This window comes from Bombus pascuorum, chromosome 11 (genome assembly GCF_905332965.1).
Source record: "Bombus pascuorum chromosome 11, iyBomPasc1.1, whole genome shotgun sequence".
Lineage (NCBI taxonomy): Eukaryota > Metazoa > Arthropoda > Insecta > Hymenoptera > Apidae > Bombus > Bombus pascuorum.
The window spans coordinates 11,905,692-11,918,726 of NC_083498.1; the positions used below are offsets into that span (position 1 = coordinate 11,905,692).

The 13,035-nt window shown below is 34.6% G+C and overlaps 1 protein-coding gene across 4 annotated transcripts; it reads left to right on the top strand.

Moving 5' to 3' along the window:
* The first annotated feature begins 220 nt into the window (after positions 1-220).
* On the top strand, positions 221-10,100 carry LOC132912223 (mitogen-activated protein kinase kinase kinase 15). Of its 4 annotated transcripts, XM_060969464.1 has the most exons (25): positions 221-315; positions 879-1,017; positions 1,426-1,552; positions 1,623-1,843; positions 1,908-2,102; positions 2,173-2,342; positions 2,609-2,777; positions 2,843-3,142; positions 3,222-3,475; positions 3,557-3,716; positions 3,948-4,301; positions 4,373-4,634; positions 4,719-4,856; positions 4,927-5,093; positions 5,156-5,251; positions 5,319-5,458; positions 5,594-5,749; positions 6,048-6,155; positions 6,788-6,900; positions 6,975-7,144; positions 7,215-7,479; positions 7,578-7,905; positions 7,986-8,133; positions 8,212-8,288; positions 8,353-10,100. In XM_060969464.1, exons 3-25 carry the CDS (start codon positions 1,516-1,518, stop codon positions 8,429-8,431), a joined length of 4,107 nt encoding a protein of 1,368 aa, XP_060825447.1. In that variant the 5' UTR covers positions 221-315; positions 879-1,017; positions 1,426-1,515; the 3' UTR covers positions 8,432-10,100. The 4 variants fall into 4 exon arrangements, with proteins under 4 accessions (XP_060825447.1, XP_060825448.1, XP_060825451.1 ...); XM_060969465.1 differs by lacking the exon at positions 221-315 and having other exon boundaries at positions 766-1,345; XM_060969467.1 differs by lacking the exon at positions 221-315 and having other exon boundaries at positions 768-1,017; positions 6,060-6,155.
* The last annotated feature ends 2,935 nt before the right edge of the window (positions 10,101-13,035 follow it).

Here is a 13,035-nt window from a genome sequence, read left to right on the forward strand (position 1 = left end):
CATTTACGCATTTATTATTTGCATTGCGATCATATTTGTGATCTATCCAATTGCATAATATTCTATGTGATTAAGTAAAGAATAAGGAAGTTAATATTTAACAAGTAGAAGTAGTCTTTACATATTAACCCAGATATTAAATCTGATGGGCAAAGTTGCTCTGACGAATAAAGGAGCGAAATTGAGATCTCTTATTCTATTTAACAGCAGTTAACAGTCATAGGCACGCGAGTAGAAAAGTCATGGCTTCCGACAATCTACGTAACTATGATCGCTCTTCCTGTTTCTAATATCCTGTTCGTGTGGAGTTCATTGGTACTATGCCTCTGTACTTTAACATTCAGTCCAATCGAGACCTACAAACTCATTATTCGCATTTACGTGTTGCCGAACCTCTTCAGCTAGTATGTTCTCCGAATAAATGGTCGATTCTAGTCGATCGACAAAAGTGTTTTGCGGTAGTAGCATTCAGGCTATCTTGTGTCGGATGTTTTAACTCTACAGAGTATAAATCTCGTGAACAATGACCACGCTTTATCATCAAAGATATGCATTTGAAGATTAATTTATTTAATATCACGTTGGCAACCATGCTGGAAGATGTTTCATAGTTGACATACAAATTAATTAAATTCTTTTATTTTGTACACATTTTTTTTATAAATATCATGTATTCCACGAATTAAATCATCTTTCTAATAACTTAAAGTCAACCTGATTACTGTGTGCTTCTAGTATCTATTTCCACTATTGCGTTCGAGGATTATTAAATGATTTGCGTGGTTGTGATTTTTACTTCCACGATTCTAATCGCAATTATCATTTCATTCTTATTATAATGCGTTCTATCTTAAGAGCTTCTATTTTTATACCGGCAGAGCGACTGATCTTTCTGCCATCTGTGAACTAACAAGAAACTTCTTTATGTGAGTTGTACAGCACGAGCACGACCTCGACTCCGGATTTGTGTGTTCTAGAAGAAATGGAAGATTGTATCTATAATGTGCAGTGTAAAAGGTATTTCGCGTATCCTGGTCCAATTAAACAATAATTCCCTTACGAGAATCCCATGGTAGCGTTCGTGATGCGACGTGCATTATTTTCACTATGCATTAGTTTTTTGCAAGCCAATGTCACAAGCGAATTTTTGTTCAAGATTTTATTACGTTTTGTTGTTTCGTTGTAGTTCAAAGTCTTCTGTAGACTAGTAATGTTTCTTTACGACAATTGTTTAAAACATTCTTTGAAAGTTGTATGAATTGTACAACTTTCTTAAAACTTCATATGTTTTAGTTTTTACATATAATTCGTAATGTTCTGAAAAGTTATAAATTTATACTTTATGGTAATTAAAATATGTTTAATGGTATAATAATACAAATTTATAATTTATTACTATGCTATGTATTTTATTTTTTCAAACAGGTGAATTTACAAGTCTTTTGTTCATTGATACTTCCAAACACTTATTAAGTAAGAATTAAGAATACCATTTCCATTCGACAATTATACAACATGCCATCGGTTTGTGGGGATACAGTTGACATGACTGGTAATTTCTTGTTATATTCAATTCATTAAGAAAGTATTTGGTACTGTTAGTCATTAATAACATTTTACAGTGACTGCACAATCAAATATCGCAGAAGGTATTTCTAGTACTGACAGCATTGGTACATATAGTGATATTTCTGGGCACACCACCATTTCAGGAAGACCCAGAATGGATGTAGCTTGTGTTTTAGACTTACAACAACCAGAACATTTGGCTCAGAGAAGAAGAGCCTTAGAGGAAGTTAGACAAGCCTGCAATCTAGTTAATGCCAATATGCATCATATTCAGGTATAAATATTTTTTATTGCTAAAAGTTACAATCTTTAAATATTTTTTATTATTATTTTTCTAGTTTGAAAAATTGGATTTTGGCGAAACAAATGTACTTGATACATTCTATAATGCAGATGTAGCTGTTGTAGATTTAAGTATTCAATTGCAACAGTCTGCCTTGTTTTATCACCTTGGTGTCAGAGAAAGTTTCGGCATGAAAGAAAATATTCTATTACATAATGACATAGATACAGAAACAACAATCAGAATTAAGGTACATTTATATTGTTTTAATACATTATATTTAAAAATTATCTTTTAACATATAATTTCACAATGTGCAGTTATCATGTGGTAACTATACATTTGTATCCTACCGTGTGGTGGAATGCGGTTCATGTGTGGCAACTAATCCAGCTACTACCAGGATCACTGGCGAAGAAGTCATAGACCCGAAGCAACATCTTACATTGAAGCTCAAAAAGTTATTTCAAGATGTTGAAGTACAATCTAAGTATGTTTTGAGTTTTCACTACATTGTTATCATATCTTATTTTTATAGATAAGTACATCATTTTTTTACCCAAATTATGTCATAGTAACAAAGTGAATATTTTCTTATCTTATCATTTTGTACATAAAATTGAGTTATAGCATTCGAGCATATCTATAATTTGAGAATCTTGCTAACAGTTTGCAACGAACTTGAACTTATTGTAATAGTGTGATAATAATGCCATTCTCATTATCGATTTCCACAATAAATTATACAATTTTTAGAGCACATATGAAAGAAAAGTTCCTCGCGGATTTGCGGAAAGCTCGTGAAACATATTCTGGAGAAGAACTATCGAAAGCTTTGAACAATATGCGTAAACGCTTAGATGACCCAAACGTTTTGTCTGGAGAGGTTGTTTTAAACGTTCTGATTTCCTTCCGTGAAATACAGGTAATGCAGTTATGATTTTTGTTTCGAAAAATATTTCTTTACTAATTAGAATTATGTATGTGTAGGATTACGATGCAATGGTACAATTAGTTGATGATTTAAGAACGATACCGACTCATAAGAATTACATCAACACGCCAGCTATTCGGTATCTATACGCATTTGCGTTAAATCGACGAAATAAAGAAGGTGATAGGGAGAGAGCATTAAAAGTTATAGAAAAAGCACTAGAGAAGAAAGAAAACCATGTTCCTGATATGTTATGTTTGTGTGGAAGAATATATAAAGATAAATTCGTAGAAAGTAGACACACTGACGAAGAAAGTTTAAAAAATGCTATTCATTGGTATAGGAAAGGTTTCGAGGTATGTTATTTTCTTCATTTTGTAATATAATAAACACTTGAACCGCACAACTTCTTCTAAGTACAACTTCTATATTCAGGTGCAACCAAATGAATATGCCGGTATCAATCTTGCTACGTTACTCGTTATAGCAGGGAACGAATTTTCCAGAAGTGAAGAATTACAACACATAGGCATGGTATTGAACAATCTCATTGGCAAGAAAGGTAGCTTATCCAGCCTAAAGGATTATTGGGATGTGGCAACGTTTTTTGAAATCAGTGTACTTGCCGAAGACTATTCGAAAGCTATTCAAGCCGCCGAGTGCATGTTTAAACTGAAGCCGCCAAACTGGTATGTACTTGTTATCATTGAAGCTATATGTATGTTAAAATAGAAAGTGTTAGAATATTAATTGTATTGTTTCTTAATTAGGTACCTGAAATCAACAATAGGGAACATATCGCTGATAGATAGGTTTCGTAAAAAGAATGAGGAAGCCGAGGTTTCGCCAGAGGAGCAAATATTTAGTTTTTGGATGGACTACTTTGTTGAAGCTACAAAATCGGAAGTTGGAGATAGTATACGGTTTCCAGTAAGTTGATAAATGGAATCGTTCTACAAAGGATCCAGTTTCCAATTCGGGAGACTATGGCTTATAATATTGTGTTACCAATCCAGCTTACTTCTGTACATTTTGGGTCAAAGTAAGAACAATATAAAACTGCTCTTAGTGCAGGTTCTTAGACTGACTTTAATGAATCAAGATTCTATTACGATGTTCTGCAGTGAAAAGAGGGATTAGTCACTAATCTTTCTATTTTAGCTCTTAGTGTTGGAGCCAACGAAGATCTTGATGCCGAGCTATGTAAACGTTAACCTTGGGGCAGAAGAGAAATCGGTGCAAATTTGGAATCATTGCTTGGACAATATGAAGAATAGTTGTAAACAAGTTCACGATTGGTTATTTACCGCGAACATGATACGCAGTGTAAGCTTGTATAAAAGAGACGAACGCTGTCTTTTTTTATACGTCCACCAAAACTCCGATGATTTCCAAATGTATTTCCCGTCTGTTCAATGCAGACAAAGATTTTATGATTTAATCTTGGAGATGACCAGGGATCAGGAGGGTATGGTTACAGATTTGGATGCATATATGACTGATGATAGGATGAAGGTTTGTAAATTATTGTTAGTTAATATCAGTTTTTAAATAAATTTATTTCATTAACATTTATTTCTTCACAGTTTGAATATGAATTGGACGACCAAAACAAACGAATAATGCTGGGTAAAGGTACATACGGGATTGTCTATGCTGCTCGAGATTTAAACACGCAAGTTAGAATTGCCGTCAAAGAAATTCGAGAACGGAATTTGGGAGATGTGCAACCCTTACACGAGGAAATTAAATTACATAGCCAATTGAGGCATAGAAATATTGTGCAATACTTAGGTTCTGTAAGTGAAGAAGGATACTTTAAAATTTTCATGGAGCAAGTCCCTGGAGGTAAATAAATAGAATGAAAGAGTATAAAGGGGAATAGTATATATTTACTATATTTCTTTTTATTCTTTTCTTTAATTCTCTTAGGTAGTTTATCAGCTTTACTAAGGTCAAAATGGGGTCCTCTGAAAGAAAATGAATCTACAATTGCTTATTACACTAAACAAATCCTAGAAGGTCTCAAATATCTACATGATCAAAAAATCGTCCACAGAGATATTAAGGGTAAAGTATAATGTACGAAATATTTTATTTATGAAGTCTTCAGTATTTTTACTTTAATTATTGCTTTTAGGCGATAATGTTTTAGTCAATACGTATAGTGGCGTAGTAAAGATTTCAGACTTCGGTATGTCGAAACGATTAGCTGGTTTATGTCCAAGTACAGAAACGTTTACCGGGACTTTGCAATATATGGCACCGGAAGTTATTGATAAGGGACAGCGTGGATATGGTGCTCCTGTAAGTTATACATATTGTTTATTTACAAAAGGAAAATTATTATATTATGATATACGATGTAGGCAGATATTTGGTCCTTGGGTTGCACAATAGTTGAAATGGCGACTGGTAAACCACCGTTCATTGAATTAGGTTCCCCTCAAGCTGCAGTGTTTAAGGTAAAATATTAGAGTTAATTTCTACTGAAGACAATCTTATATATATTTAAAAAGTTCATTCTAACAGGTTGGGTATTACAAAATGCACCCTGAAATTCCATCAGAATTATCTGAAAGGGCAAAGAATTTTATATTACGCTGTTTTGAACCCAATCCTGACATAAGAGCAACTGCAGCTGAATTATTAGAAGATCCATTTCTAAATGAGTACGTGATACATATATATATATATATATTTACATATACACGCGCGCACACACACACGCGCACACACACACGAACATACAAACTCCATCTTACATAAGTAAATAGATACAATAATATTGTTTTTTATGTGCATAGAAAAAAGAAAACCAATCGATTGGCCGCAGTACCTGATTTTAGTAGAAGCATTTCAGTACCTGCCGACAGATTAGAACGCTTAGGGAAATCTGATAAAACCAATAATAATCATATTGTTTCCGCTTCTCCTATTCAAACTTCACAGTCAGACGATAGGTAACGTAAATATGTCATTTATATTAATGTATTTATATGCAAATATTCATGTTCTAACTTATTTATGAATCGTCTGATTTTTGTTGTTTTGCTGCTGAAAGCAATTTTTATATAGAGATACATTTTGCGTTTCAAAGAAATGTATAGCAGTTAGTAAATAGCTTTTTTCGGGTAATAAATCTGAATACATTGCACGCAATGTATTTGAATACGTGGTTAGCGGTTTAACTTTCTTTCTTCTTTATTTTCTATTTTGTCATTAAATTCCATTTTCTTATGATGAAATATAATCGAAAAGTGTCACGTACAGTGGAGGGCTAACAAAGTCAAGCCCACTGAGGGAGCGCAGTCCAGCACACCTTCTGTCCCCCATTAGAATGCCCAGTGCAACCCTTTCTTTTAACAGGTATGGTACTAACGCTATAGATGGTTATAGCTGTCAAAAATGTAACAAATAATAGTGATACATGTTATTGACAAAAAACAGAAAAATCTATCTTCATACAAGCAAGGAATTAATTATGATTAATAGTAGTTAGGCTATATAATTTATTAATATTTGTGTTGCTTTATGTTGCTAAACGTTCATGTGTTGTGGGCAATGGAGCTTCCTGTTTAATTGTAATATGTGTAATTTGGTATATTTTTCTATGTAGTAAGGAGGAAGACTAAGATCCCTGTGTCATTTTAATCTTCCTTGTACTAGTCTTAAGCTAATGATACTGTAAAAACTGAAGTTTGATGTCCTAAACAAGTTCAATGGAAATTTATTACAAACTTGGTTTATGTAACACTATTCATATGCTTTTCAACTTTAAGTTCTTCAGATTATTGATAGGAAATTTGAGATAGTGCTTGTAGAATATACTCATAGCATCAGTGATTGCCCTATGTATTCAGGTTTATTTTCAATCAAAATATCTTCCAGGAAATGTTCTTGCCCTTGTGACACGTGTATAATGCAAACTTTAAATTCAAAGCACAATGATGGGAATGTAAATAACATTTAGATATAACATCGATTTAACATATTTTCAGTACAATAGGAAATACACCTTCTATAGAGACAAGTGAAAGTGACACAGCAGGAGCCTCTATGACTAGGAGAAGTTCTTCTGGTGGTTTATTATCGCCAGAAGTTGAATTAGGAGGTGATTGATTATAATTAATTTTGTAATGCGTTTGAGAATCGTTTAACTTTAACGTGTTCTTATATTACTAATAGGTCAACCCGGTCAGAAGACTGGCGAAGAACAAGAGGGTTTTTATCTGCTGAAAAAAGATAGTCAAAGAAGAATGACATTAACCAGAGTTCTTAATCAAGACGAGGCAAAAATTTGCGAAGTATGGATGAGAGGTATATGTCAGGCGGAGGGTCAAACTGTTCTTCAAATGGTAATTATTTCTAAATTTCCATGAATGTAAATTACGTATTTTAATTAATACCGAGTTTTTATGTTTTCAGAACCATCTAATATTATTAATGCGGGCTTTGAGAGATTATATCGTGGAACAAAATCAAGGAGTGATCGTGACAGCCATTAGAACATTGAAAGAAGAATTAGATTTTGACTCTATCGCCATTAATCATCTCAACTTAGCAATTTATTTATTTCAAACGGCGGTGAACGAGGTTCTACGAATGCATAGCATAAAGCCTCATTGGATGTTTGCACTGGATAATTTAGTGAGAAATGCTGTACAAGCTGCCATCACTGTACTTTCCCCTGGTAATATTATGGTCATTTTTTTGTGTAAAGTAACATTTCTAACATCATTTTATACATTAATATATTATTTACAGAAATTCTTAATACATTATTTACAGAACTCGGCGCCAATTTACTTGGTCAAGAACGCGTACAAACCGGTGATCAAGGTCCAGAAGAAGGATCTACATCCGGTGTATCGACCGTAAATTCTGTAAAATCGCAGAAAACCGGTGACTCTTTGGATAACAAGTACTGGAAAGAATATCGAGATCAAATGGGGGCTTTAAAAATGGAGAATTTGAGATTGCTGCAAGAACTGATCGAAAGTCAGAAATCGTATCAAGCTTTATTGCAACAGGTTCTTGAGGAACAAAGAACTCAGGTTAATGCATTAACACGACTTTGCGAAGGTATAAATAGACGAACTATGAGACAAGAATCAGGGTAAGATTTAATTGTGTTCGTAATTTTAATTTGGAATGCATAATACGATATGTTGCAATTAACTTGCGTCCCTGTTATAGATATAATTCATCAATATCTGGAAACATAGTGCAACAGCCAATTTCATTGGTTATTAGCGATACACCTTCTAGTACAACTTCGTGCAGTAACCAAGCTCTTATCGGGTGGTTACAAAGTCTTCAGGTGGATGAAATGTCGATCGAAAGGGTGAATATTGCACAATTTATATTGATATTTTTCTCCTAGCGAATAAAGGATTGTACTAACTGATATCACTTTTTACAGTTCCTATACGAGCAGTACACACTGGATGATGTTTTAAATCACGTTACACGTGAGGACATTCGCAGACTTAATCTCAGGTAGATAAGAGGATTCCTTTAGACTATATATAGAGAATATTTAACAAATATTATAACTTTTTAGAGGAGGAATTGAATTGAGGATATGGCAAGCTATATTAAAATATCGACAAAGCAATAACGAAATGGAAAAGAACGAGTAGTTAAATCGTGTACCACATTGAAATTGGTTTGTTTGCGAATGGTTAACTTCATGCAGGGTAAAGGACTGGTTAAACTGCTAGTACATATAGCAGCGACCAAGGAGAGCGGAATAACTAAATTTTAATGTCGAATGAAATACCTGTGTCGTTTGTTACAATATTATCCGTAAAATGAATTTACACGGAAGGTTTTAAATGCACAATGATATTATTAGTTCTGTAGTTCCTAATTGTAGAGTATTTACTAGTTATATATAAGAGATAGGTGTGTATATATAACAAATTTTGCATATATTGACTCGTTTCAAGATGAATTCGTTACACGCGGAACTTTACAATCTCTTGGAAGTACATTTAACAACTATATTGTACAGAAATCAGTATTGCTATGTCGAGTAACTATATGTATTATGATAATATGCAAAATTTGTATATTTGGAAATCATCAATTTCACTCGACTTGTTAATCTATAATATTAATCTTGCCAAGTTTACGAAAATGATATTCCGATTGTTACTTAAATTAAAAGTTTAAAGATTCGAGAATTCAAAGTAATATTTATGTTCTCAGAAATTTGACATTACTGCCACAGTAAAACTGATATTACTGAAAAGAAATATGTACATGTAGGGAGTTGTTTTGTGCTTTCGTGTTCTGCGAAATGTTGACTGGTTTCTTCTTTGTTCTGTACAATTAAGCATCGAAAGAAGAGTCTTAGACGATAACGAACAGAGAAACAAACGATCGTAGTGCCTTACAAACCAGTGTAGTAGTACAAGAGAAAATATTTATTATTCGCAAATGAGAAAACGTTTTTGTTGTTGGTAATTCTATATTTCATGAGCAATGATTAAGCGTCTTCCTAGATACACACGAAAACATTTATTTTATGCGAAGAGTTCTTGCGTAGTTTCATAAAGTGCTTCTTATAGTTTATATAACGGATATTCGCTATTAATCAAGCGCCTTGAATTTAATAGACTTTTGTAGATACAAATTTTTATATAATCGCAAATTTCACGCTTTGTATGTGACTTTTTTCTTTGAAAATTTATGCTTCCTTTATACACATTGTATAGAACACGAATGAATCGCGTTTTCTGATACTTCCATTTTGACTTCCATCGCAATAATGCAGCATAATCATGCCAGTCAATTGAAATAAGTGCCTAATCGCATCAGGGATACACGTGATGTTTCGTTTCATATTTATCGTTACAATTAAGGTCAAAATAATTGGGGGATTATAGCTATTGCGAATTAGTGGATACACATATATTGAAAGAATATAAAATTTTGCTCCACGTATTACACGTTGCATATTCTTTTATTTATAGTAATTATTACTATTTTAAATAGAATAGAATTTTAACTTTTTATAGTTGATACCTGAAATTTAATCCTCTAATTATTTTGAGGAATATTCTACAAATTGTTGAGCAACTATTACATAGCATAATTAATAGGAGAACATTATTCAGCGAATATTGTCACCGAAATGTTCGAACGATCGTAAATAATAAAAGATATCGTCTCGAACGAGATACATCGGCTTAATTGTTAAGACGGTTTCACATTACTGTTTTCATTCGCTGTATTTGATAAGACTAATTATTCTTGTTATTCTAGCAAGCTGAAATTTGTAATAAAGATTCCGGCAAGAAGAAAGCACGTTGTCCTTGATTTTCCAACCTTACCGTCTCTAGTCAGAGAACGACGAGGAAGTTTCGATAGTAAAAAAATAGCGACGTTTAATTGAAATCGAAAGTAAACGAGGAGCCAGAGCGATTCCCAAAGGCGAAAGGGTCGAAACCCGGGGGAGACGAGTATACGTGATCGGTTCGAGGGGTCGGCGTTCCTTTTTCATCGTCTATCCAACTTCTCTGCATTGATATGGATGAGGCGTTCTCTCTTTATCTGGATGCGATACTCCGTTTAAAAGATAAGCCAAATAGATTCGCAACTCATCGATGTAGAAGCAGCCTCCGTGTCTTCCCGCTGTCTTATCCGTCTCCGCTGGGATTATCCTTGGCGATACGATCTGGCTTTTCCAGAGGGAACAAAACGTGGCGTAGCGAGCGTCATCGAGCTTTCATCGCGCGCGATCTGCTTTCAAGATCCTTTTCGTCTCGTTCGTTTCGTAATTGGAAGAGAAAAAACGCAGAATACCTCTCGCACACATATGTAGGAGCAGCAGAGAGGGAGTTTAAATTTTTCAGGAAAATAAATGCACCGAGCAGCCGCCGCGTAAAATTGCAAAAGTTTCGGACACTCGGCTCCCTACGACGAACGAGGGTCGGACCTATTCATTTGCACTACAAAAAAGCCCGTGGCTTATAAACGCAATCCCTTGAACCAGCCGCTTATTTTCAACGTCGGAGCCCTGCTATTCCTTTTTCGCCATTCTCTTTCCTCTCGTCCACTCTCGTTCCGATGCATTTGCACGCGCCTGCGATCCAACCGATTCTCCTATGCAATATTTAAAGAGTCGATCGCGATACGCAATACTCTCCTTCTCCTTCATTTTTCTTACAGCAGATTCCTATTATTTATTTACGTATATTTTCGCGTGTCATTTCTTTTTTGTATTTTTCATTTTTATAATTTACATTCTCGTCTATCGATCCATACGAAATACGTAAAAAATTTGTCATGTCTGCAAAGTTTTCATTCCCCCAGAGTTTATCATCGTTAGCGTCTCGACACGAGATAATTTAATTTCAGACTGCTTTTCGTTGGACAAGCTTTTTGCCGAAGCCATTACCGACCATGTAACCGAGCGTAGCCGCGAAAATAGCGAATGGAATTCGATTACACTCCTCTGAATCGCTACGTTACTACACTGCCATACCTCTTTTTATTCCCTCAGAAAAAACATGGCATTCCAGGCGTCGAATATTTTACTCGCGCTATTTGGCCAATACAGCGACTCGTGTTACACCCATGAAATAAACGTTTGTCAGCCCTTCCACGGTGCTTATCATTAGCAATTCCATAACGGAAGTTGTAACGGTATCGGGGACTCGCGATCGGCCGCGTCTTCGCAAATATAAATGTTAATGTGCCTTTGTCAGGCTTCCGCATATATTACCGGCAGGCACAGTTGGCGGATTCTTCGTAAAATTCGTTGAGTTTTAGGGAGGGTGAAATACATAGTTAAGCGGCTCGACTGTAGCATTTGAAAGGGTGCCCTCCTCGAAGGGTTGCCTCGCGATGGCTCGTCATATTCCTCGCGAGTTCTATCGATTCCTCTCTTGTAAAATTATTAATATTTTTTGATCGTACAACGATTCTGCAGTGTTGAGTAAAATGGGAAAAAGTAAAACGAAGTTTGGTCAACGTTAAAGAAGAATATGTTTTTGAGCTCGTGGGAAACATCACTTTGTTGAGAATTTGTTTAAGAGTCACTCGACGAATCGATTTGAGTTTTATTTTTATCGCAGCGAGACAGAGGGAACGGTTTCATATTTTGGCACTTGCCAGAGAACGAAAATTTGCTTTTCGATATGTAATTTCGAAGATAATCATAATCTCGTATTTCCTCGTAGATACATGAAGATACATTTTATTCTGTATTATTTTTGTTGAACTCATAAAAGATACAACCTAGCAAACACGAAGATGGCACCCCGCTGGGGGTAGCCACCCACATGCTATATTTATTTTTATTTTATTTTTGTAAAAAACCAAAAAAAAAAAAAATTTTTGTTGAAGTGGTCGCCACTTCTAAGAAAACTACATCTGGTCTTTAATTTTCTCAAGCCATCGACAGACAAAAGACTGCGTCGAAGGCAAACCATAAACGGTACACACGCAACGTTGGCTTAAGGGTTTTTCAATCATAGGGTAACGCTGCTAGCGAGCGGATCTGGATCAGCTCATATTGTGTTCTAAATTTTGTACTTGCACTTTAATATTTAAAATATATATATTTTCTACCTTGCAATTTATCCACGCGTTGCTTTGTATTCACATACATCCAATAACCTTAACAATTTTAAATTTTATTATTATCATATTACGTGTATACGTATTAAACTGCAAAATATGAGAAGCACGTTGTACACCTCAATTTCTTATAGCCACAGTAGAAAGCCTGAAAATGTTGATTGAAATTAATGCGACGTAACCAGTGGCAAAGAGCGCAGGCAAGAGCGTGCGAAAAAAATATTAAGCTCGAAATTCGTCAAAACTGACGTTCCCCCTTTTTCTCGTCGACCTCTGGTATATACAAACATTCGTTTAAAAACACGTATATTAGCGTACAAGGGCGATACATTAATCTCTGTACGTATGTCGACCTTTAAATTAGAATTTAATCTTAAAGTTAAGATTAATAATCCGTGGAAGACACGATGTTTACGTTGAAATAATATTCAGTGAGTATCGAGTTATCCGCGAGCGTTCATACTCTATCTTCGCGAATACGTTGTACAAGCGTCTATCGACGGTATTTATTTATTTATTTAATTTATTCCTGTTAAGGTTATTCGGTATATATGGAATTAAAGAAATGCGTGGGTAAATTGTAAGGTATTGAAAGTATATATATTGTGAATAATAAAGTACAAAATGTGAAATACAATGTAAGCCGATCCAGATC

What these genes read in the sequence shown, in the direction of transcription:
- LOC132912223 (XM_060969464.1), top strand. Translation starts at nt 1,516, where the DNA reads ATGCCATCGGTTTGTGGGGATACAGTTGACATGACTG. An exon ending in TGACTGATGATAGGATGAAG is followed by an intron (nt 4,302 to 4,372) that starts GTTTGTAAATTA and finishes ATTTCTTCACAG; the next exon opens with TTTGAATATGAATTGGACGA. An exon ending in AGCGTGGATATGGTGCTCCT is followed by an intron (nt 5,094 to 5,155) that starts GTAAGTTATACA and finishes TATACGATGTAG; the next exon opens with GCAGATATTTGGTCCTTGGG.